General features: G+C 51.8%; 1 protein-coding gene across 5 annotated transcripts in view; it reads right to left on the reverse strand.

The window, feature by feature from the left end:
- Positions 1–14127: 14127 nt before the first annotated feature.
- The window catches only part of LOC122371814 (furin-like protease 1, isoforms 1/1-X/2), an 88222-nt gene continuing 80390 nt past the window's right edge, over positions 14128–21959 (reverse strand). For 4 of the 5 annotated variants that reach the window (XM_043348544.1, XM_043348528.1, XM_043348535.1 and 1 more), the window contains 4 exons: positions 21522–21726; positions 21122–21209; positions 19002–19190; positions 14128–15974 (listed from right to left, as the gene is read on the reverse strand). In XM_043348544.1, the coding sequence (XP_043204479.1) occupies positions 15412–15974; positions 19002–19190; positions 21122–21209; positions 21522–21726 (1045 nt within the window). In that variant the 3' untranslated portion in view covers positions 14128–15411. Of the gene's footprint in view, positions 15975–19001; positions 19191–20326; positions 20689–21121; positions 21210–21521; positions 21727–21959 lie in introns of those variants that run through there. The other variant, XM_043348552.1, reaches the window with a different exon arrangement.

Genomic DNA, 21959 nt, shown 5'->3' on the forward strand with positions numbered 1-21959 from the left:
CAAGTGATTTGTGATGCGTTGAGCGAAGAGCGCGGACGGGCGTTCGACTGTTGTTATCCGTTGCTGCTCTGCAAGGTGGCGTTTTTCCTGCAGCGCCGAGCGCCACCCACACACCAGCTGTTCCGCCTTACAGCTCCATTGAGGTACACGTCCCTGAGGGCTGCACTTCCCTGCTAACCTCCCAATACCTCTGAGAACCCAACGCCACTTCTGAGAACCTCCTGCGGCGCCGGCCGTTTTGAACACCTGTCATGGTTTCTCTAAAGCCCGCTTAACCCTCATCACTAAATCATCGTCCACCGGACATCGACCTTGTCTTACCATGGAACCCTCCTCCGTCAAATTTTCCCATTCATAGCTGACCTCTGTTGACCTCAGCCCGCCCGTGACCCCTGCCATTGCTGACGACGTCACGGGCTGTCTGGCTGGCTGGCTGTGGTTGAGTGCGGAAGTGGCCGTACCCGTTCGAACTGACCGGTACCGCGGCTGGCCGGCTGGGAACGGTGCCGTGTGAGGGGCGGGGCCGACACCGGATGGGCGAGACTCCACCGGCGATACGCCCACCGAGCCGTGCCGAAGGGACGCCGACACTGGGCGACCTACTGTTTTTTTTTTTTAGGGGGATACGGTGAAAGGGTAATGACGGTTACAATAAGACTGAAAGTTGGAGCTACGCTATCAAAATAAATGACAACAGTTTGTCAGATCGCAAACGTCAATATCTCTATATCTGCATTAAACTCTGATATTTCACTAAAGCCTCCCGTTATTTCGTTCATTCTGCAAGACTGTATTATATTTGCAATAAGCTCATGTGCTGATGTCTTTGAGAGATTATCGCACACATAACTTCTGTGGCGGCTGGCATGTGCCGCAACGCCACAGTGAAGAAGTGAAATTCCCGGAGTTAAGCTGGTTTATTGGTTTAAGCTCGTCTTAGCTCAGTACTAAGTCCGGGTCCCGACCGTCGGCTCATTTATCCGACCCGCTATAACGTGGTGTGTGGATTCGAAAGTAAGGCGAACGTCACGTGCACTGGGACCGCCATCATTCGTAGTGATATGGCAAAAAACTGGTCGTGACTTTGACGTAAGATGCCGAAAAAACAAGCAGCTCTAGAACAAACTACAAAAACATGTGTTACAAAACTGTTAGGCTGAGATAGACCTTTTAGATAAGATATAGCTGCTTGGAGGCTGGAAAACATCCGTATATTTCGTTTCGTGCCAGCGTGTCGTGTCGTTGATAATAAGCTGTTGCATGAGTTGTGCACTAAATGAGTCATCGCACTCTATTGGACATAATTGACCATATGAATTGCTGCTAAATGGTGGCGGATGTGAAACCATATAACTATCTAACATCAACAGATCACCATGACGCGCTAGTTACGGGCGAATCATGACAAAAGTCGGCTTCAGAGGGCCCCAAAGGCCTATGACGCGCGATTCGGGCCTTACTTTCACAACCGGATGACTCTGTCATCTGTAAAGTAGCGCGTGCGAGATTTATCGCTTTTCTTGTGCCAGGGACGCTGGATGTCAAACATGGCGGCGTCATCACGACTGCGTCCGGCGGTGGTGACAAGCAGTGAAACGAAACATGACGGCCTCTCCAAACTTAGGGGGACCGGAGGCGTGTGCGGTACTCCAGACGCCTCAGTTTCGGGTGGAGACAAACCATGACCGTCTGTCACTGCACCAGACGCCAGTGACGGACCGTCAGGACTGTCACTGCGTGCGTTAGAGCGCGTCTGGCGAGCGCTCACAGCGCCGGGGACACCCTGTCGCATTTGTTTACCCCAGCTGGACAGTCTGGCCGGCCGGCTTATCGTCTTCTTATCGCGGGCGTCTCTTCCATATCGCTGAGCCGAGGGGGCTATGGGACAGACCTCCATCCGACAGTCTGATCGAGGAACGCACGTACTTACAAGCAGCGCTGAGGCCGTGGTCTCATGGGTTGGGAAACGGTGGGTTATGACTGAGCGTGGGAACTCCAGAGTAGAACTCCAGGTCAATGGCTGGAGGGTCGGGTCGTGACCTGGTGCCCCAACCGCTGACACCCTTTGTTCGGAAGCCTAAGCGAGTTCACTGAAGTGATTAAGTATCTCAATTGAATTAAATGTAAAAAAGTACCTTATAAGGTACTTTTTTGGCAGTGAGTATACTCACTGCTCCTAGTTGTTCCGCTTTGGGAACTTCTTGCATTCAGTCATTCACTTATATGTGCTGTTTAATCTTTTACCGTTGCACTGAGTAGTTCGCGGTCTTTAGAGGTATGCTGCACTTATATATGCACTTATATGCTGCACTTCAGTAGGCACATTGCACGCTAAAAGTAGATACAGGCGATCAGGTAGTGCACAGCAGACGCATCCATACAAGTTGTTAGGCACTTACCACAGTACTTCGCTCACACTGTATACTGCACGTAATAATGCTTGTAAACAATGGCGGATACGTCCAAAGCGAAATGTTTGCAATTGAACCCAAAATAAACCTGCAGTTAGGCACGGGGCTTCGATGGGAGCATCAGCATAAGTAACAGCTCATGCTGTTTTTCAGTGCATGGTCTCCGATGACAAACAGCATCGCAAAACAAACAGGACGCTTGCACTGAAGACGTACGAAACGCCAGCCGTATCGGGATGTGGAAGCGTCAGGTTCTCCAGACGGATGGGTTATAAAAACTTTACCCACACTGAAGGGTACAATCTCTGTACCTGCAGTGCCATAGTGTCTGACGACTTATCAGACCTGATAATGGGGATGACTATTGGGAAAAATAGCTCTGGCACTTAAAATAGCACCGGGCAAATAACAAGTCCTTTCAGTTTTTTTTTCTAGTGCGAAAGAAAATGGTTGGCATGAAGGTATATAAGGCTTGGTATGAATAATAGATCACGGAGGCAGCCAGCTATTAGTGAATGCTTTACTGAATTTATTTATCATTAACCCTCGCCCGCACATGGGGGGGGGGGGGGGGTGGTTGCCACCCCCCCCCCCAGGTAGTCTTTCTGCTCTGCACTCAACATTTTTAGAGCTAGAAGGCTGATTTTTCGTATAGCTGCTCCTCTATCCTTTCTTGAGGTCCACTGAAAATTTCAAGTTTCTGAGATTTTTGGTTTCGGAGATATGACCTTGTTTTTCAGGTCATGTCATGACCCAAATGGCCAATTCTCAACATCTTGCGCCTGCCATGGGCCTTGTGAGCTTTTGACACCCTGATTTCGGCCTTTTTTGCCAGTCTTACCTCCCACCTATCATGGAACATGTTGTTCGACGATGTACAGGGGTCAAGGTCAGGGTCAAGGTCAACCTAGGTCATCTAAGATAATTAATTGCGTTTTAGGCAAGCTGAATTTACTTTTTGTGAAGTTTTTTGACTGCATTTTTGGTAAAAGCTTCTCAGATCATGATTTCATGTAATATGGACACAAAAACAATCGGTGCACACATCAGTATACACACAGACACACACAGACATACAAACACATATAATTGACCTTGACCTAACTTGACCTGAAATGACCTCAGCAGCAAAATTCTGGTCGGGTAGTGTGACAAAGAGGTTCTAGCTGGCTTGGCACCAGAAAACAGCATCGTTATCGGTATTTGATAAGCAGCGCACTTGATATCCAACGGTGACCCAAAACAGCAACATTTTTTAGTTTGACCTGACCTGGAAGGTCAATGACTGACCTGAGAAGGTAAAACTGGGTATCATTGGATTCGTCTCTTCCCAAAGAATCTTTTTGGTCTTTACCGCTAAGCTCTATCTCCAACAGGAACAAAATGGCGCGGGGGGGTGGCAACCCCCCCCCCCCCCATGTGCGTTCTAGGATGGGAAAATGGCATGTGCGGGCGAGGGTTAAAGAGATGACAAACATTTAATATGTCAATAAATTGAATTATTTGCTTCTCACGAGACGTTAATTAATAAATGGATGGAATGTTTCCTCAGCTGCCAACTACGCTTTGTTTTGTTTTTTCGTCCTGTGAGTTTCTATGGTATAGGCAATGAAAAGTTATGCGTATTGCGTGGTAAGAAGCAGTGTCTGGTCTGACGAGGCCACACATGTGAACATTCAGACCGCACGGCGCTCGTGCAGTCTGCCTGTTTTGTCGGGTTTGGTGATCATATAAAAGACCCACGCAGCGCGAGATTATTCATGAGCAGCGGCCCATCATTACGTTAGAGCGACCGATGTGAGAGATGGAAACATTTTATCATATTTTTTATATTATTCTTTATTCTTTATTCTTAACCCGCGCGGGGCTGGGGGGGGCGGTAAATTTTACCCCCTCTCGTGAATTTTTGCAATATCTCAAAAACGGCGGCGCGCAGCGCCGCCAAACTTTCAGTACCTTTTCTTACATCAATTTGACACGTTCCCTGAAAATTTGAGCGAAATCCGTCGGATTTTTTTTTGAAAAATTGACGTTTTAGTGACGTCATGTTCGCCATTTTCGCCTCAAAAACGGCAAAATTTCAAACGCCGCTAGCATCTTCATTTTTAAAGGAATCAAGACGTAACAAAAAAGGTTATACGTAATTCTACTTTGTCTATCAAATGGCTATCTCGGTTTTTGAAAATTTTGGATTTTGACCAAATTTTTTTCTAAAAAACTGACTTTTTTGGAAAAATAATTATAAAATCCAAAATTTTGAGTGTATCGAAAAAACCGGAATATATGTCAGAGAAGTGGTCTATGTGCACCTATATACCAATTTTTAGAAGAATCAGTTCAAAAATGTGGGAGGTATTAAACATTTTATGACGTCACGACACAAAAAAAATTGAAAAATGATTTTTTTGGAAGTTCTAGACCTCGTACGGAAACAAAAATATCACCATTCGATTCGCCGTGAAAACTGCATCAGATAGACACCTTTTTAGGCCTTAACAACCAACTTCAAAATTTGACCTCACTTGACCTGACCTTGACCTGACCTCGACCTGAAATTCATCCAGAGGTGGTCCATATCACCTATTGAGTGTGCTTATTGAATTCTATGAGTAAAATGACCCATAAAACATGTGTCGCACATGCCCTTTTCTATATTTTGTTTTTGGTGACCTGACCTGACCTGAGCTGACCTTGACCTTGACCCATGAATGATATTGTATGCAACGAATATTGTCTTGGTAGCCTAAGAACACGTTTTGGGCAATCAGTCTCAGTCCATGACTCCATTCTTCGGCAACTACGGTGCAAGGCCGATACTGTAGGAACTTGCAATTTGTACCCTTGACCTGACCTTGACCTTGACCTCAAACTTTAAATTAAGTACATGTTGTTAGTTGTTCGTGATGAGATCTTTCGATTGGCGTTTGAATTTTCCAAATCGGACCATTAGTTCGGGAGATAACAGGGGGGGGGGGGGTAAAATTTACCCCCCCCCCCCAGCCCCGCGCGTTCGGCTGGAGACCCCAGCCCCGCGCGGGTTAACATATTTTATATTACATTTTTATTTATATCTTTTATTGTATATATTTTTAATACGAGCAGCCGGCCGGCCATGGTCACGCTTTTAAGTTCTATGAAAATTATATCTTAGTAACCACTGGCTTTACCTGACACCCACAATCGAACATCGGAATGATGCGTCACTGGACAAACCCACTGCCAGAAAACGTCGACTATTTCTCAGCGAAATCTAAGAATTGGGTGTGTAGCCTTATCTCATCTGCATAATCGTTCAGCATGTCAGCTTATGGGCGTATTTAAACTGAACTACGCTGGGCTTTGTCAAAAGTAAACGGTTTTGTGGCGTCCAGAGCGACCTTTGAAGCGGGTCGACGCGCACGCTTGACCTTTGGTGCCGCACGAGCGGCGGGCGGCGGCCCTGAACGGCACAGGTCTGGGCAGGGGACCACAGACTGGTCTGGGCTAGGGGACCACTGACTGGTCTGGGCAGGGGACCACTGACTGGTCTGTGAGACTGTGCCAGGGGACCACTGACTAGTCTGTGAGACTGTGCCATGGGGGACCACTGACTGGTCTGTGAGACTGTGCCAGTGGACCACTGACTGGTCTGGGCTAGGGGACCACTGGCCCAGCGTGCAGCACACTCGCTGCACTTGCGGACAATGGTGCAGGCGATGGACAGTGTTAGCGGCGGTGACATGAATGCATCGCTATTAAACTATTGTAGGAGGGGGGGGGGGGGGGAGCGACGAATATAACGGTGGTGATGTGGTTGGGGACTAGGGGTGACAGGGGAGCTAATGATGGCTGGGTAGGACTATATGAGTGGTGGTGAGCTACTTCCTTTTACATAATCAACCCGTTTGCAATGACCGCTGGAATGACACCCTTTTACTATAATAGCGGGGGCTGGGGACTCGTAACCACTGAGCTGCGTCATTGTTATCTCGTAATAATTAATACCACTGACGACCATGACCGAAGATAACAATTGCAAAATGGAGAGAATTGGGCCGGTTTAGAGGAGTGCCTCATCTCTGCGACCTCATGCTATACAACGTCGAGTTACAACCGCAAGATATCTCGTGCAGGCCTAATGCCGTCTAAGAAAATCCATTCACCTTATGCCTGAGTGCTTGCATAACATTGCAAAGTATATTTTGATTTGAAGGCTTAGACTGTACAGTATAAGGCATACATTCTCTTTAATTTCTATGTTCTCGCTAACTAGTGACGTCAGGGTAAACTTATGACGCTAACGGCTAGCCTGCGCTCACTGCCACCGCTGATCGGTGAAGCCTGACGGTCAACGGGAGCCCTAAAGGTGTCCACAAGTCGACACAATACCACACGCTCCATTGAAGATCGTCAAACTGTCATCAGCGCACATCCCAGCTGTGTTCGAGAGGCCCAGCCAGACCCCAGTAACAATTCACATCACCGCGCCGTAGCTCACCTGTTCAGAAAGACACTGTCAATGGCGTGGGTGTCCCGGTCCCAGCCGGGGGAGCTACGGCACAGAAACCTCGTCACGGGTGGGGGCACGGTCCACGGCTCACGGCCCCACGGTGGATTGCAACACAGCCTGACCAATATCAGACAGCGAGGTATTCCCGCCACGCTGGGAATACCAAAAGTTATGCTTAATGAGCAGTATATGAATATTTCAAATCCATCAATTACATAAATGGGTGACTGATTATGTTTCACGACTTCTACAGCGCCGTTTAAAATGAACATACCTTTTTAAGCGCACTTGTTATAAAAAATGCGCCGAAGAAGTTGTAAGTCGAAGCCGGTCCGCCGTTTAACTAACTTTGTCCCGCACCGTAGACTGTGTTTACAATTGCTTCACGTGCAAAGAGAGAAAATTATCAGATGTCGTTTAACTGATTTTCTAAACGTCTAGACGATTAACAAACTGTTAAACGTCTAGTAGATATTTCGTCTAGTCTGAATTATTCGTGAGCTCCTCGAATATCACACGTACGCAATAATCCCAAGAGTTGTGAAATAGCGATGAATTTAGATCCACTCGTGCAGCTTAACTAGGAAGTGATGGACAATGGTATGACGGCAACATCTCCGTGACCAAACCGAACTATCTTACAGGCATAATGATCACTGATTAGTTAGTGTGTGTGGCATCATGCTGTCTCTACTCACGCTTCACTCCTGATTCCTTTGCTGGTGAATCATTTCGCTTCCGCATGTGAACACATTATTTGATTTTTCCAGCCCTTCATCTGCATACATTGACATATTCATGGCGTCATTATGCCGCACGAAATGATTATGATCTTATCTGACACGCCACAGTTGGCAACAGCACCTCGCTGACATCCTCCCTCCATCAGTGCGATTACGTCACCCTCCTCCGCTGTCAGGCATTGGGACGAGACCCCGGCGCCCGGTATGGTACGGCACAGCACGACCCGTGCTGGCCGGCGGCTACTGCGTACTTTCACTGCCGCCGTACACCGGTTCTCATGGCACCTGACGGCTTCACTGCAGGTATTTACGGCGATTGCCACGACAGCTGCCAGCCCAGGGATACTCAGCTGCCGCGCGTTGCAGTCTCTGGAGCTTGATGATTTACGCGCAATACCAACAGGTCTTGTGGGTTAATTTTGTAAGGACCGCCTGGCGGCTCCAACCAACAATTGCGTATCAGGCAATACGTCTATGTACTTGGCATAGTTTATATCAGCAGAACATACATCCTACCTAACTAGCTATACGGACATTGGCTGCTTTGACATAACCCACATTCGCAAGAACTTCTTTGCAGTTTGGAGCTCTTCTGAACGCCGTTAGCTAGGGCCTCTTGCGCCGAGTGCAAGAGCCGTGTACTTATCGGTATTAATGTTGTAAGCACTGTGCCCAATTGACCAGAGGTCATATGATCCTGTCTCTGTCAATGTATATGGAGCCCACAGTTATCACTGTGCGCCACTGGCGGATCCAGCTCAGAGTTTTGGGAGCGGCAAACCATAACAGTTAGCGTTTCTTTCCATGCACCGTCTACATATAGGCGTAATGTTAAAATTTTGCCGTTTGGTAGGGGCAAATGCCCTATTTGCCCTCCCCTGGATCCGCCACTGCTGTGCGCAGCCGCTCTGTGCGTCTCTGCGTCGGCTGAGGTCACATGTGCGCCGCTCCCGCCCGTTTGGTCAGCCCTGAGGCCACCCGTCGACGCACAATGCCGTCCCGAACAGACTCGCGTCGAGGTGAGACAGATGGAGCCTCCAGAACAGGAAGTGGGCCGCCAAGGCTGCCCTCCGCCGCCGCCGCCGCCGCCGTCACAGCCCGGCTGCCGCCTCTGACCCTGATGTTGCTGCCCTCTGCCGCGGCACCTTGATCGACGTGTAAGAATTCCTAGCTCAACGTGTATCAAAAACGTATTTATATATAAAAGCTATTTATGTCGATGATATCACGAATTTGAAATTAGTAGGTATGTAGGGTACATGAGTTAACTGACCCCCACCGTTTGCCACTTACTCATTAGTAAGCTACCTTGGGGGAGGGGGGGGGGGGTATAGCGCCGTTCTCCTATACCCTGTGCAGTGTTTGTGACTCCGGAACTGCTTCGGTAAAAACCTGTGCTTATTGAACAACGACGCATCAAATCATATTTGTGTTGTCTCCCTAATCAATGAAGCAAACGTTGTCCATATGCCTGTTGCACTGTTGAGGGTTTCGCAATGTCTTCGCAGTATATCGATTTGCAGTGTAGGTACCTAACGGAACTGAACTGATTGATCACATCACAGTCGCATTGTCCTCTCTCTACCCGCTTGTTCGACCTAACCGTTCTGTTACCGTCTTCGTGCAGTCGCACTGATAAAGAATGGCCCGATCGTTTATTTGCCTGTCACGCCGGTGCTGCAGCGTCTCTGCAGGCAACCACAGCAGCCCCGGAGGCGTCAACAGCATCAGGTGATGATGGATGGATGGAAAAGGGGATGGCGAGTTGTCTGCCTGTTACTATGGGACAACTCTGTGCCTCTTAACGAATTTCAATCTCTTCTCCGGCTCGTCTCAAGTTATATCAGCTTGTTTATGTGATGACTTTAAAACCAGCGTAGCATGTGTTTTGTTGCGGCAGGTGTTTCAAATACATAGAAGAATTTCACACCATTTGGTGAATTAAAAACAAATACAAATGCTTCTGAGTCTGAATGCAGAGAGGGAGAGACGGCGACTTACGACTTACAATTGAAGCGTAAGCTATATTTTCACCCTCTTTCTCAAAACTCTCGTGCGAGTAGGCCTTGCTTATTCGACACCTCTCCCGAGGAACCCCTCACTTCTTCCGCACCCTCACCGTCAACATATGCACCCCCCTCCCCCTGACTGCTCTCGCCCACCCGTATTCACCAAGGTTGCACATGGATCGTGCGCACTGCAGGTAACGGTTCAGTGGGGATCACCTTCAAAGACACAGCCACGCGATCAGACGTGAGACGGGCAGCACTCGGACGCAGGCAGATACATACAACTGACCTTCTAGCACGCCTTGATTGACGGCCTTTGAAGCATTAGGTATGTGAGCCACCCACTAGACCCGAGCATTTATCCCGTGGGCCTGTCTTGATGCATTACAACACTAATCCTATTGTGACGTGCGTTCACGTCATAAGACCGGACCGTCCGCTGATGTATTCACTATTGCAACATCGCTAAACATTTGATCCACAATTAGCTTCCTTATTTCTATCGCCTTCGTGACGACTGATTGACAGTGCAATTTATCCGCACGAGAGGCGAGAGACCTTGTCCCCCCCCCCACCATCCTGTCCCGCCCACAGGGTACTTCTCAGTCCAGTGAAGGCTCGTCGCCACGGGAGTCGTGCAATGGATTAAAGTCGTGCCGCCCCAGGGCTCCATGCAGCGAGTGAATGGGAGAGGAGCGGCCGGGCTGCCCAGGTGCACAGAGTCCATCGGTGGCCACCGTCAGCCGACAGGGTCCGGAATCGGATCACGTTCGTCCCGGCTGGCGCCACGGGCTACATGGTAATCATTACTCATTTCGGTTTGACGAGCCGAGCCGTGAATGGCACGATTTGGACGTGACGTCGGCGCTGGTCCCCAGAGGACAGTGTGACGCTGTTCAGATTGAGTCCGAATCTGACTATTGATGAGAGCCTCTTGGCATACCGGTACTCAGTTGAGGCAGCTGTGTTTATTTCGTGGAGCTCGTGTAAGGAGTCTGAGAAGTTGAAGGTCACAGTCGACATTGAGCAGATATTACGGATGCCGGGGAAATTCACCGATTCTGACTGTGTTCCACCGTCAGAGTATGATGCAGCAGCAGCTTACTTCGTCATGCAACATCCTGGAGACCATGTTTAAAGACGTCAATCTATTTATTCAGCTCAATGGTCTTTCCACCGAAGGCAAAGTAGAATTTCCTTCATGGTATTTCTTAGCCTAAACTGACACTGATGCGAAGATCCGGGATGATAAATATGTTATTCTAGCTGTATCGACAATGTGCTTATTTGTTCGTGGCACAGTGCATCTGCCCTGTTTGTTGGTGAGCCGCGATGGCACGCCGTCTGCTGGCGACACCGTAAATCTCCGCCATGGCGTACATTGTTCTGTCAAACAAACGGCAGTCCGACCTGCGACTGCGCCGACTGCCGATCTATAATGTGCGCACTGTGCGCACATCTATACCGCCGGTACACGCAGGATGGCAGTCAGTTGACAACCACCAGAACATCCGGTCCAACAGGCGTCAACAATGGACGGGGAGGGACAACGACTCGACCCCAGCCGGATACTGGTGCTAGTGACCGCCCAGCCGACCATCCCATCCAAACACAGGAAGAAGAGACAGTAAACTAGCTTTGTATTGTGCCAGTGCCCAGTCCACAGCCGTATAGCGGTGTGTGGTGTAGGTATATCATGTGACACGGGTGAGCCGGCGGCCCGGCATATGGACTGTGGTCCTTGTAACCGTGTCAGTTGGCAGAGCAAATAATATGGTAGTTGCGAAGAAAAAATGTTTCCTGAGCATAAGCGGAGCTGCCCAATAATAAAGTTTATAAATCCTCTCTCCCCGGCAAGGCGTGGAAGATGAGGACGCGCGGTTTAGAACCATATGTATGTACTATATGAAGCCAGGCCTATGAATTGGGTCGTAAATATGTGGGTCGTAAATATGCAAATTATTTCGCAGGGCTCCGCCTCACCGGCTACACGTGACCTGCTGTACGCACGATAGCCGATGCTATTGGTCAGCAGGTCACGTTCTAAGGATAGCTAGTATGTTTTGCCTCTGCTGTCTATCCGGTTTCAAGTGGTGCCGACCGTCAGTATCGGCTCGCAGCGCCGGCCACAGAAATAAAAACCGGAACAACGACCACGCTCTGCAACCAATCGTGCAAGCCGAGCAGCCTGTCCGTCTGACATGACAATAGGCGTGCTCCCTTTTGTTCGTTTTAGCCGTTTGCCGTTTACGCACTGTATAGGTGTGTAAACGTCAAACGGGTATATAGAGCGCGCAGCTCATTTTTGCGGTATCCGAAAGTTGAATGCGGATTCAATATTTACAGAAGTGTAGGTAACGAGTCAAAGATATTTGACTGCCGATTAAACTTTACCGACACATTGCACGCATGAAAACCGGATGATTTTTACGGTTTCCAGCCTCATGGCTCATTGACACCCCGAGGCCCCGAGAAATAAGATATATTTTTCGAAAACATTCGTCATCGCTATTATTACACCATCTCATCACACAGGCACTGTCGTCCCGTTATCGGTCGTCCTCAACTCTCGGCTCACCGTTGCAGCCAGGTGGGTTCGACCTTCATTCAATATACGAGTAGGGGAAGTTGGGGGAACGCCGAAGAGTTTTTTTCTGACGCCCGTAGCACGCAAGGTAGACAACATAAGCTATTCTTGTTGGCGTCATTCGAGAGGCCAGTCTTCTGCCTTTCAAACATACCAGGCGCATTTGATGAATTTGCATAGGTACCGTTAAGCGCACAAACTAAAAATATCAAACAAGTGACTTTTTCGGCGTTGCCCCGGACTGCGGGGAAAGCCGAAAATGGGAGAAATGATCTACGGGGAATGCCGACATTGATGTTTTGCCATTTTATCTCAAACTTTATCCAGAATTCATCAAAGCTGACACGCGTTTTAAGAGCTTGAGGACGCGGTGCACACTGGAAGTTATAATTGTGTGATATAATAAGAAAATGCCAGGTAAATCATTCCTTATAGGTAACAGGCCGTTGTGTCGGTTGAAAGTGTAATTTGTTTGACTAAAAATACGCGTTGCTATTCTACAGCAGTAAAGTCCACGTAGCGTGCTTTTAACACGTGCGTAATCGCACGTTTTCGGCATTACCCCAGCCAGCCATACTTTCATTTGCAGGCCCATAACTTTTCAACGTGCTGTATAAATTTCAAATAGGCAGCACAATTATGCAAAGACATGCTAAAGATTACTTGACCGAATTGGCCAGACAAACGGTAGCATAATGAGTAAGAAATGCAGCTTCAAAGGCGCATGTAGTACAAGGGAAACGTACCTTGAAAACGCTCTTGGCGCCCTCACAGTCGAAGTATTCCGAATGACGACTCGTAACAAACATGCGATAATTGTAGTCACTTAAGCTTCAGAGCATCACTGACAGGTGGCATCCATGTCTTACGGTTTTCGAAATATCTCGAATTTCGGCTTTGCCCCAACTCCGGCATTGCCCCAACTTCCCCTACCCTGAGTTCTATGATCCGTGGTTCGACGGTCGACCTACCCGTGGACAGACTGCTGATCCTCAATGAAGGTCGACTTATCCGTGCAGCCCCTCCAGCAACCGAATCCCATTCCCTCCGTCAGGTGACAGCCATGGTCATTGAATATCCTATGATAATGGGGTAGGGAGAGGAGGGAGAGGAAAGAAAGAGAGAGAGAGAGAGAGAGAGAGAGAGAGAGAGAGAGAGAGAGAGAGAGAGAGAGAGAGAGAGAGAGAGAGAGAGAGAGAGAGAGAGAAAGAGAGAGAGAGAGAGAGAGAGAGAGAGAGAGAGAGAGAGAGAGAGAGAGAGAGAGAGAGAGAGAGAGAGAGAGAGAGAGAGAGAGAGAGAGAGAGAGAGAGAGAGAGAGAGAGGCACCAACCCTTGACCACAAATCTCGCTACAACCCTGAACTCTATAATCTCCCTGTCCATCGCCCGGCCGAACGTGAGCCCCAGCGCCACCTCAGCAGCTCGCGTTACGGATACTGAGGTGGCGCCCCCGATATGGCTGGACTGTGGTGGACCCATGCTGACCGGCTATAAAGGCATCCGAGCTGATAACAGAGTTCCAGGCTGTGACAATACCATATCCCCGCCACAGGGCGGACCAACGGTTCCCAGCGATACCGTCACACGACGGAGGGCACTTTTCCAAGGCCACATGTACCCTTATACATCTGTTTCATCTCACTCCACGTCGGCGAATAACAGTTGGATGAAAGTCAATATTGCCTTAACAACGGCTTCTCCTGAGCCAAAGGCCATCACCTGCATGCATCAATAAACTGATCGGAGCAGACGGTGTCGATACATCACGTCAAGTGACTATTGCTACTGGGCGGAGCCGGAGATGCCTGAACTTCTTTCGTAACACTTAGCCCGCTGAAAGATTGTGGTGCGTACATGATAGCTATTGTGATGGCATCTAAACACAAATGTTCTATCAAACTATATATTTATATCAGAATACACAAATACAAAACATTCGCTCATAGATGATTATCACAATACTCGTTCGTAAAAACGACGTGAGCAAAGGATGAAGAACCACAAAACCGTATAGAAAGCGCTATTAGCGACTGACTCACCAGCACTCGATACACATTCATCCAACCAACTCAGCCAGTTCATTTAATATCAGAAAACGAATCGGCCACCCAGTAATCCCCCTATAATCTCTCATAAATTCATGGATATGATGACCAGGCTGATCATTATGCAAGTCTAGGGGACCATTTGCGGTGCCCGCCCACAATCTCCCCTATCCGCCCGCGGTGTCTCCGCGCTCCATTTGGAACAACACTGGAAACGACACGACAAAGGCTCGCCTCACCCGCCAGCACTGCTGCCACATTCGGGCCAGCACTGGAAAACGGCACAGCAACGGCTAGTCACTGTGGGACAAATCAGCGATTCCCCACGAGCATCGACATAAAACTGACCATACCACGAAACACCACCGGAATACACCACCCTTCGCCGCTAGCCGCGAGGAAACATTCGCTCGCCGGGATAGGCTAGTATAAGCTGCCGTACCTGTCTTCATTCAGAGTGGCTGAGCACTGTTTGTTGATCGTTAATGTATCGAGGTTTGTCTACGACGGGGACGGGAATATTCCCCCAAAACGGACGGCATACATGGAAATGGCTCACAAAACGCTAAAAATGCTACAATACTCTCTGCGGAAAGCACAGTCTAAAAACGAAGTAAATCCTCCAACAGGACCTGCCCATTTAAGAACATGATGCGGACATTTGCCCAGAGGACCTTCATCGAATCTCAGAATGTGTTACCCCCTTTCTCCTCCGTTTGAGAATAGCCTGCCTTTATGACAACAGTAAGCCATCATTTACGAGGGACACTCATTAAGATGGCCCAGCCCTTTAGTTTTTCAGAGCTCAGAGCTATCCCTACACATGCGCAGAGCACGACGCAAGCGCACTTGTCCCTTCCTGCACAGCACTCCATGGCGAATCAGCAAACAGGATGCCCTTTCAATACCCTCGGTTCAGACCGAGCAGTTTTAATATTACGCATGCACTGCCGGTCCATCCTCATCAAACCCCTACCTCTCCACAGAGTGAACCTCGCCGTTATCAGAGCATTCACTTCTCTTCCTATAACCTCACAGACCACACCACTGCCTCGCCCTCTTCAACCCTCCCGCCTTCAGATATACGTCACTCTCGTCCACTGCATCTCCCCTCTCCCATCGCTCTTCCTAGCTGTGTGCGGAGCCGAGCAGGCTGCTCTCCTCCCCGGATGAGTCAAAGTCCTCTACCTCCGCCACTAGATCGAGCTGGGTCTGCGCGGCCGGCGGCGGCGGCGCGCCCGGCGGCTGCACCACCGTCACAAAGTTCGCTGCCGGCTTGCCGTTGGAGGTGGGCTCAGCGTCCGTGTAGCCTCCGCCGGCAGCCAGGTAGCCGACGGGCAGGGCGCGGTAGCCGCTCGCCCGCTCGCGCCGCTGCCGCCAGAAGAGCAGACCCACCACCAGCAGCGCCAGCGCGAGCAGGACGATGACGGTGAGCACGCCGCCGTACCAGCGGTCGGCGGCGCGGGCCCGCTCCAGCAGCTCCGTGTTGAGACAGGAGCGGGCGCCCAGCGGACCGGAGGTGAGCGTGGCGTCGCCGTGGCACCCGCTGCACTGGTAGTCGTTGGGACCGTCACACTCGGCGCACGTGTAGTGACACGGCTGGCAGGCGGCCCGGTCTCGGTCGGCGTACCGGCCAGGCGGACAGTCGGTCACGCAGGAGCCCTCCGACAGCAGCCGGCCGTGCTCGCACTCTGAAAAATATCCACCGTCAGCCGGACCCAGACCAACGGACAGACGAACGGACGGAGGGACAAGAGCACGGCTAAAACGGGGCAGGCGACAGTGTGAGATATGATTTACTTTATCGCTTCTTTACAATAAAAAACGCAATTAAGCTATTTTGTACTGATATTTGATTCCTCAGATAATGTTATGAAAACAAGACATGCAAATGACGTGAAGGTTAAGAAGCTTCAAGTAAAACATCACTCTAGTGTTTCGATGACATACGCATTACGCAATGCATTTTAGCCCTAGCACACACTACAACTATGCAATGCCTAGACACAGCATCAGCAGACATACGCGGTAAAAACTGAAACAGAACGCACCGCACCGCAACGCAACACAAACGACCAGCGCAATCAGACCGAAAAGGCGCCCCGAAAGTGCACTCGGAGACACGAAGCGAGCAGCGGAGATGTCCTAGTTGGGCTGAGAGGGACAGAGAGAAGGGAGCTCGACGGAGCCGGTTAGAGGGTGAGCGGATCGGGCCAGGACGCCAGCGAGGGTACAGAGTAGAGAGACAGGCGCTACCGAAGTCTTAGAGACACACGCTACTAGCCACATGCACTAGCCGAGAGGAGAGGAGACGATCGAGCAGCCCAAAGCCGGTACCCCACACCAGGCTGCAGAAGCGGCGGGGAGGGGAGCTAAAGTGGCACACGAGACCGACCGGATCACTTTGTCAGTTGTCCCTGTGGAGAATATAAACGTGCAGACGGCTACCCTGAAGCGTGGGCGGGGAGTAGATGGCCATTCCCGGTAGACAAAAACAAACACCGTCTCAGTGACGCAGTCAGTCAGCCATTCAGCCATCCAAACAGCCACACACCTCCCTGGTAGCAGCGCAGTTGACCAGACCCCGGTCTTCCCACCCGGCAAACTTGCAAGGGAGGGCTACCCCGACCAGGGAGTAGCAGCGCCGACCCAAGAGAGCTTTCACCGTCATCACAGGGCGTCCCGCAGCCACCAAGTTAGTGGGCCGTCACCAAACGGGGCGGGGCGGGGGCGTCTGACGCGTGCCGTGGCTCCACTCACCTGACCAGCACCGGGGTCACCGCACTGCGACCCGTCTGACCCGAGGCGCGCCGCCGGCGACTCCGCCGACGGCCGGCGGCAGCGCAGGCGTGGTTAGTGACGGCCGCGGTCCGGCGGCGACCGGCCGCACGCTCACACACAGAGAGAGAAACAGAGACGGAGAGAGATAGCGGAGGGAGCGGCGGAGAGGGGCCAGTGCGCCGACCACCACCACTGCTACCTGGTGCCAGAGGTGCTCGCGGCGAGACAGAGTGTGAGAGGCAGGAGGGAGGCAGGATCAACGGAACAGGAAAGACAGACGTGAGACAACTCAATGAGATGGTCTGTCGCGATACGGGGGGAGGTGAAGGGAGGTTTTACGAACGAGGTTAGTCTCGATGAGCAGCGAAAGCAAATGCCATCTGTGATACGGTTATACTGATTCAGTGTTGACAGGTTGATGGAAAATATAAGAAAACAAAGTTGATAAGCGAAGAGAGCTCCTGTTTCGAAGGCGGCTGCTCAGAGTTTGCTGCTTCGGCACTGGTGAAGATCACAGGCCAGAGTTCAGCGAGGCGCAGCAGATAGACAGATTCAAGTATGCGGCAGGGTATGTAATATCCAGCAAACCGTCCACCAGCTTTAACCTCTCGACATGTACAACAATAACACACCAACAACTCCACACTGAATCAACACTTTCATTTATTGACATGATCCACATCTCACCGGCAAAGGGAAATGAGTATTAAAGATCGCGTATAAAACTATGATCTAAAAGTGACACCATCTGGCGGCGGCGCGTCTTTCACTCTCTGTCTGGCGTTGTACTGTGGGCGGCCATCTCCTGACGGGTCCCGCGCCGCTCGGCGCCGCCTGTGTAATCACGCTAATCACGGTCTGGAAAACGATTGTGTCGAGCCGACGCCCCGGACCGCGGCGACAGACAGGCGCTACATAGTAGCGCTGCAGCCGGCCGGACCAGCCAGCACGGACAGACAGACACACAGACAGACGGACAGGGCGGCGGGACGGGCGTGTCTTATAATCATCGGTCGGCCGCCGGGCTGTGAGTGGATTTTCAGCCGGGCTGTGCGGAGTTCGATATGTGAGGAATGAGGACTTACTCCTCCCCTGACCGACCGATGAGGGCAGAAGCAGTAGACAATAGACAGCAGACAGCAGACATCAGACAGGCGCAGCACGGTGATGACGCAGACAGGCGAAAACGGCGGCGCGCGCGCAACATCAGAGCCAAAAGGCCACACACGATAACTGCCTGACGGTGTGGACACCCGATCTCACATCCTACACAACTTCCCGGGGCAAGAATCAATTAAAACGGCGAGGTCATATTACATAGACGTGTACGATAAAACAAGGAGGATATTTGAGATCACGATGAACACCGCTGCAGCGCTACGGTGATTGGGTCGCCGACGGACCGATCGCGCCCCGAACAGCGCACAGAGCCCATAATTAACGCCCGACCGCGGTGATCCGGCCGCACACCAACAACATAATAGGAACTGAGGCGACGGGCCGCCGCCGGCCGCAGCTGGCGCGGGGGCGCACTACAGACTCGCGCACACACTAACAAACACGCGCGCACGCAACAAGCCAACATCGTGACGGGTAGTCTCCTGGTGTCATTTGAACTGGGGCGCCTGCTCTCCTGGGTGGGTGGGCTGGCGCGGCGGATCGGTGCGGCCGGCGAGTAACGGTGAGCAATCGTTTGGCACAATACTGATCTACAGAGCGCGGCGGGCGTCGGCGTCACATCACAGGGCGGTGCCGGCGGCCGGGTCGGCCCCTCCACCGCCGGACACGGCATACACGCGTCATCAGCTGCACGGACACAGACACACATACATACACACACACACAGACAGGCGCGAGCGACTGGGAGCTAGGCGCGGCCGCGGCGCGTTACCGAGGCCCGCGCAGCGCCGCCACGACCGTCAGCGCCAGACACCAACCTAGACAGAGCGAGGCGGAGGTGTTGGCGCGCAGACAGCCGGGCAGTCGCGGCGGCAGCGCCGTGGTGGGCGCCGCCGCCGAGCGCTCCGTGCTGGAGGTGGGCGGCGGCTGCGGCGGCTGGGCCGGCGGCGCGGTGCCGGCCTCCACCTCTGTTCCGAACATCACCAGCGTCCAGTCGGAGACGGTGGCTGAAACACACCGGGGCCGGACGGTCAGACGGGGAGCACGGGGTGGGCACTTCCCGGCCAAACGAGTAGCTCAGGGTGGACACTACCCGGCAGACGCAGCGACAATTACAGCTGTACCAAAAACAGGGCAGCCAAAGTGACATTGCATCGGAAACTTTCACCATATAAATATGGGCAACGCTTTTTTTTTAAATAACGTACAGCACCATATATTTCCCATTTATTTGGTTGAATTTAGAGACAAGCGTAATATGCTTGCCATTTCTTTGATTAATTTAGAGCCAATGTAAAAAAAAAGATTTACGAAGCTAGAAACCAAACCATAGTAAGGTCAGCGCAGGCTTTAAAAATAGGTACTAGCGAAGATACATCCCACCAAAACCTACGAATTATTACGCTTATAATTTGCCATAACAGCAAGGATATGTAGTGGTAAGTAAGGTAAGTAGTGTAGCACTTGCAAAAAGCCCAGCAAACACATCACACCTAAAAACACGTCATGAAAAGGTGAAATATCATTTCAAAATAAAGTTAAGAGCTTAAACAGAAAGACTGGGACACACAACATTCAAACTCATTTATAATGCAAGCAGCCAGGCAGGGAACACACGAGTTCCATGAGGTTTGGTACACACTAACACAGTCATATCAAGACACATCAAAAATCCAACACCAAAATGCAGCAAAACGTCGGGTAGGGACGCCAGGCTCAGCAAAGTCGTTGCTGGCAGATGTCAGGCAGCAAATATCAACAGACAAACTGAACAAGGCCAAGTCAGCTCTATGCATGCGAGCACATGGATAATCGGGGAGGGAGACGCGAACTGCTCAGTCTGTCCACGAGCTGAGGTAGAACGAAACAGCTACTCTGGGTTGCCTCTTCAATAAACCTAAGTCCTGAAAGGCTGTGAAGGGCTCAACGTGAACAATTTCAGGGAGGGAACTCAAGGGAAGTGGACCAAAAATAAACCGAAGATAAAACATAACCGGGACATGAAACTATCACAGGACTTCGGTTCATAGTGACCAAGTGAGGAGGGTATGTAACATTCAAACCTCGCCACTCTAGCTGGGGTAAGGGACACGCAGGTCTCTCAGGACGGGCAGGGTCAGCCGCCGGGCAGCTGAAGCGAGCCGGGCGGGGCAGCGGGTCACGTGCGGGCTGCATTCTCTGTCCGGCGTCTCGGGGCCGGCAGCGGCACACGGCTGGAAGTCTGGCAGCCACCGGTACCTGACTGGTGGCCCCGGCGGCGGCCCGGGGGCGGCGGCGGCGGCCGCGGCTCGGGACGCCGCCCGCCGCCGCCCGAGCCGCTCAGAGCCGGCCGGAACGCCGCGCGTCCCTGCTGCTGCTGCTTCTGCTGCTGCTCGCGGCGCTTCTCCGAGTGGCGGACGTGGACGCCGGGGCGCGGCGGCGGCGCCGTGGCCGCCGGCCGGCCGGCGTTCGGGTTATAAGGCACCCCCAGAGTGACCAGCGTCCAATGCGCTAACACTACCTCGCCTGGGGGGAAGGGCGCGCGGTGAGGGGCAGCGCCGCACGCCGGGCGGAGGGGCGGTACTGAGAGGTAGAGTCAGCCCTGGGAGGTAGAGACGCACCGGGTGGAGGCACGGGAGGAATCCAGCACGACCCCGCTATCAGGGACCGGGGGCAGCGGACCGTCACCTACCCAGCAGTGCGCCTCAGCGGGAGCGTGCCGAATCAAACGTCAATCCATCACCAAAACACCACCACCAACCAGCCAACAGAGACAAACCCCGCCACCAAAACTATCAGAACCACTCGGTGAGACACCCGCGCCCCCCTATGGACAGCGGCGCGCACTACAAGTACGGTCGTCACGCGGTGCTGGGCGGCAGCGCTAGAGGCGGGTGTGGTGAGCGCAGCCCCAGTGCGGCACCGCCGGCGCAGGGCGGTTGGGGCAGAGGGCACTTACCGGTGTATCGGCCATCATTGTGCACCTCCAGGGACCAGGTGCCCAGCGGCGACTCGTCCCAGTTGTGCGTGGTCATAAACGGCCATTCCTGGGGGAGAGACAAAATCATAAGGGTTGAGTGGGCGGACGAAACAGGCAGAACTGACAAACGGGATGAAAATGTGAGAGGAGCAAGGCTCTTCTAGATTTCATGTGAGAAAAAGACAAGGGCAAGGGATGACAAACCAGATGATTATGTTATAAGGACTCTGACCATTCCATGTTCTATTCCTTCCTAGAGCTCTTAGCACTCGCGTTCTAACCCATCAAATACAGCAGTTTCACCTCAGTCCCTAATGCCACGCCAGCCATCCCACCAGTCTCCCCAGTCCCCACCAGCCTCCTGCCCTCTCGCACCGACCTTGAATCCGGCACGGGACGAGTCGTGCGGCCTCTTGTCCAGCAGTGTGCTGGTGGTGCCCGCCGGCGAGGTCAGGAAGATCTTTATATCGCCGCGGCGCGTGGCGTCCAGACTGATGCGCGCCTGGACGTGCTCCATGTAGTTGACGCCCTCGCACGAGTTGACGGTCAGCGTGAGCACCACCTTGCTGTGAGACGGCACCAGCCTGGGCGGAGAGAGAGGGAGGGTTGGAGGGATCGGCCGGGCGGCAGCACAGCGGCAGACGCCCACAGAAGGGCGTTGGGAGAGACACAAAAAGCACAGTTACTAGATGGTGCCAACTGTGTTCCGCCTTCAGGGGAAAATTGAGAATAACAGACAAAAACAAGAACCTCCCAGAAATCATAGACGATTTCAAAAACAGACAAAAACAAGAACCTCCCAGAAATCATAGACGAT

The sequence above is a fragment of the Amphibalanus amphitrite genome, unplaced genomic scaffold, assembly GCF_019059575.1.
Source record: "Amphibalanus amphitrite isolate SeventyFive unplaced genomic scaffold, NRLGWU_Aamphi_draft 000036F_arrow, whole genome shotgun sequence".
NCBI lineage: Eukaryota > Metazoa > Arthropoda > Thecostraca > Balanomorpha > Balanidae > Amphibalanus > Amphibalanus amphitrite.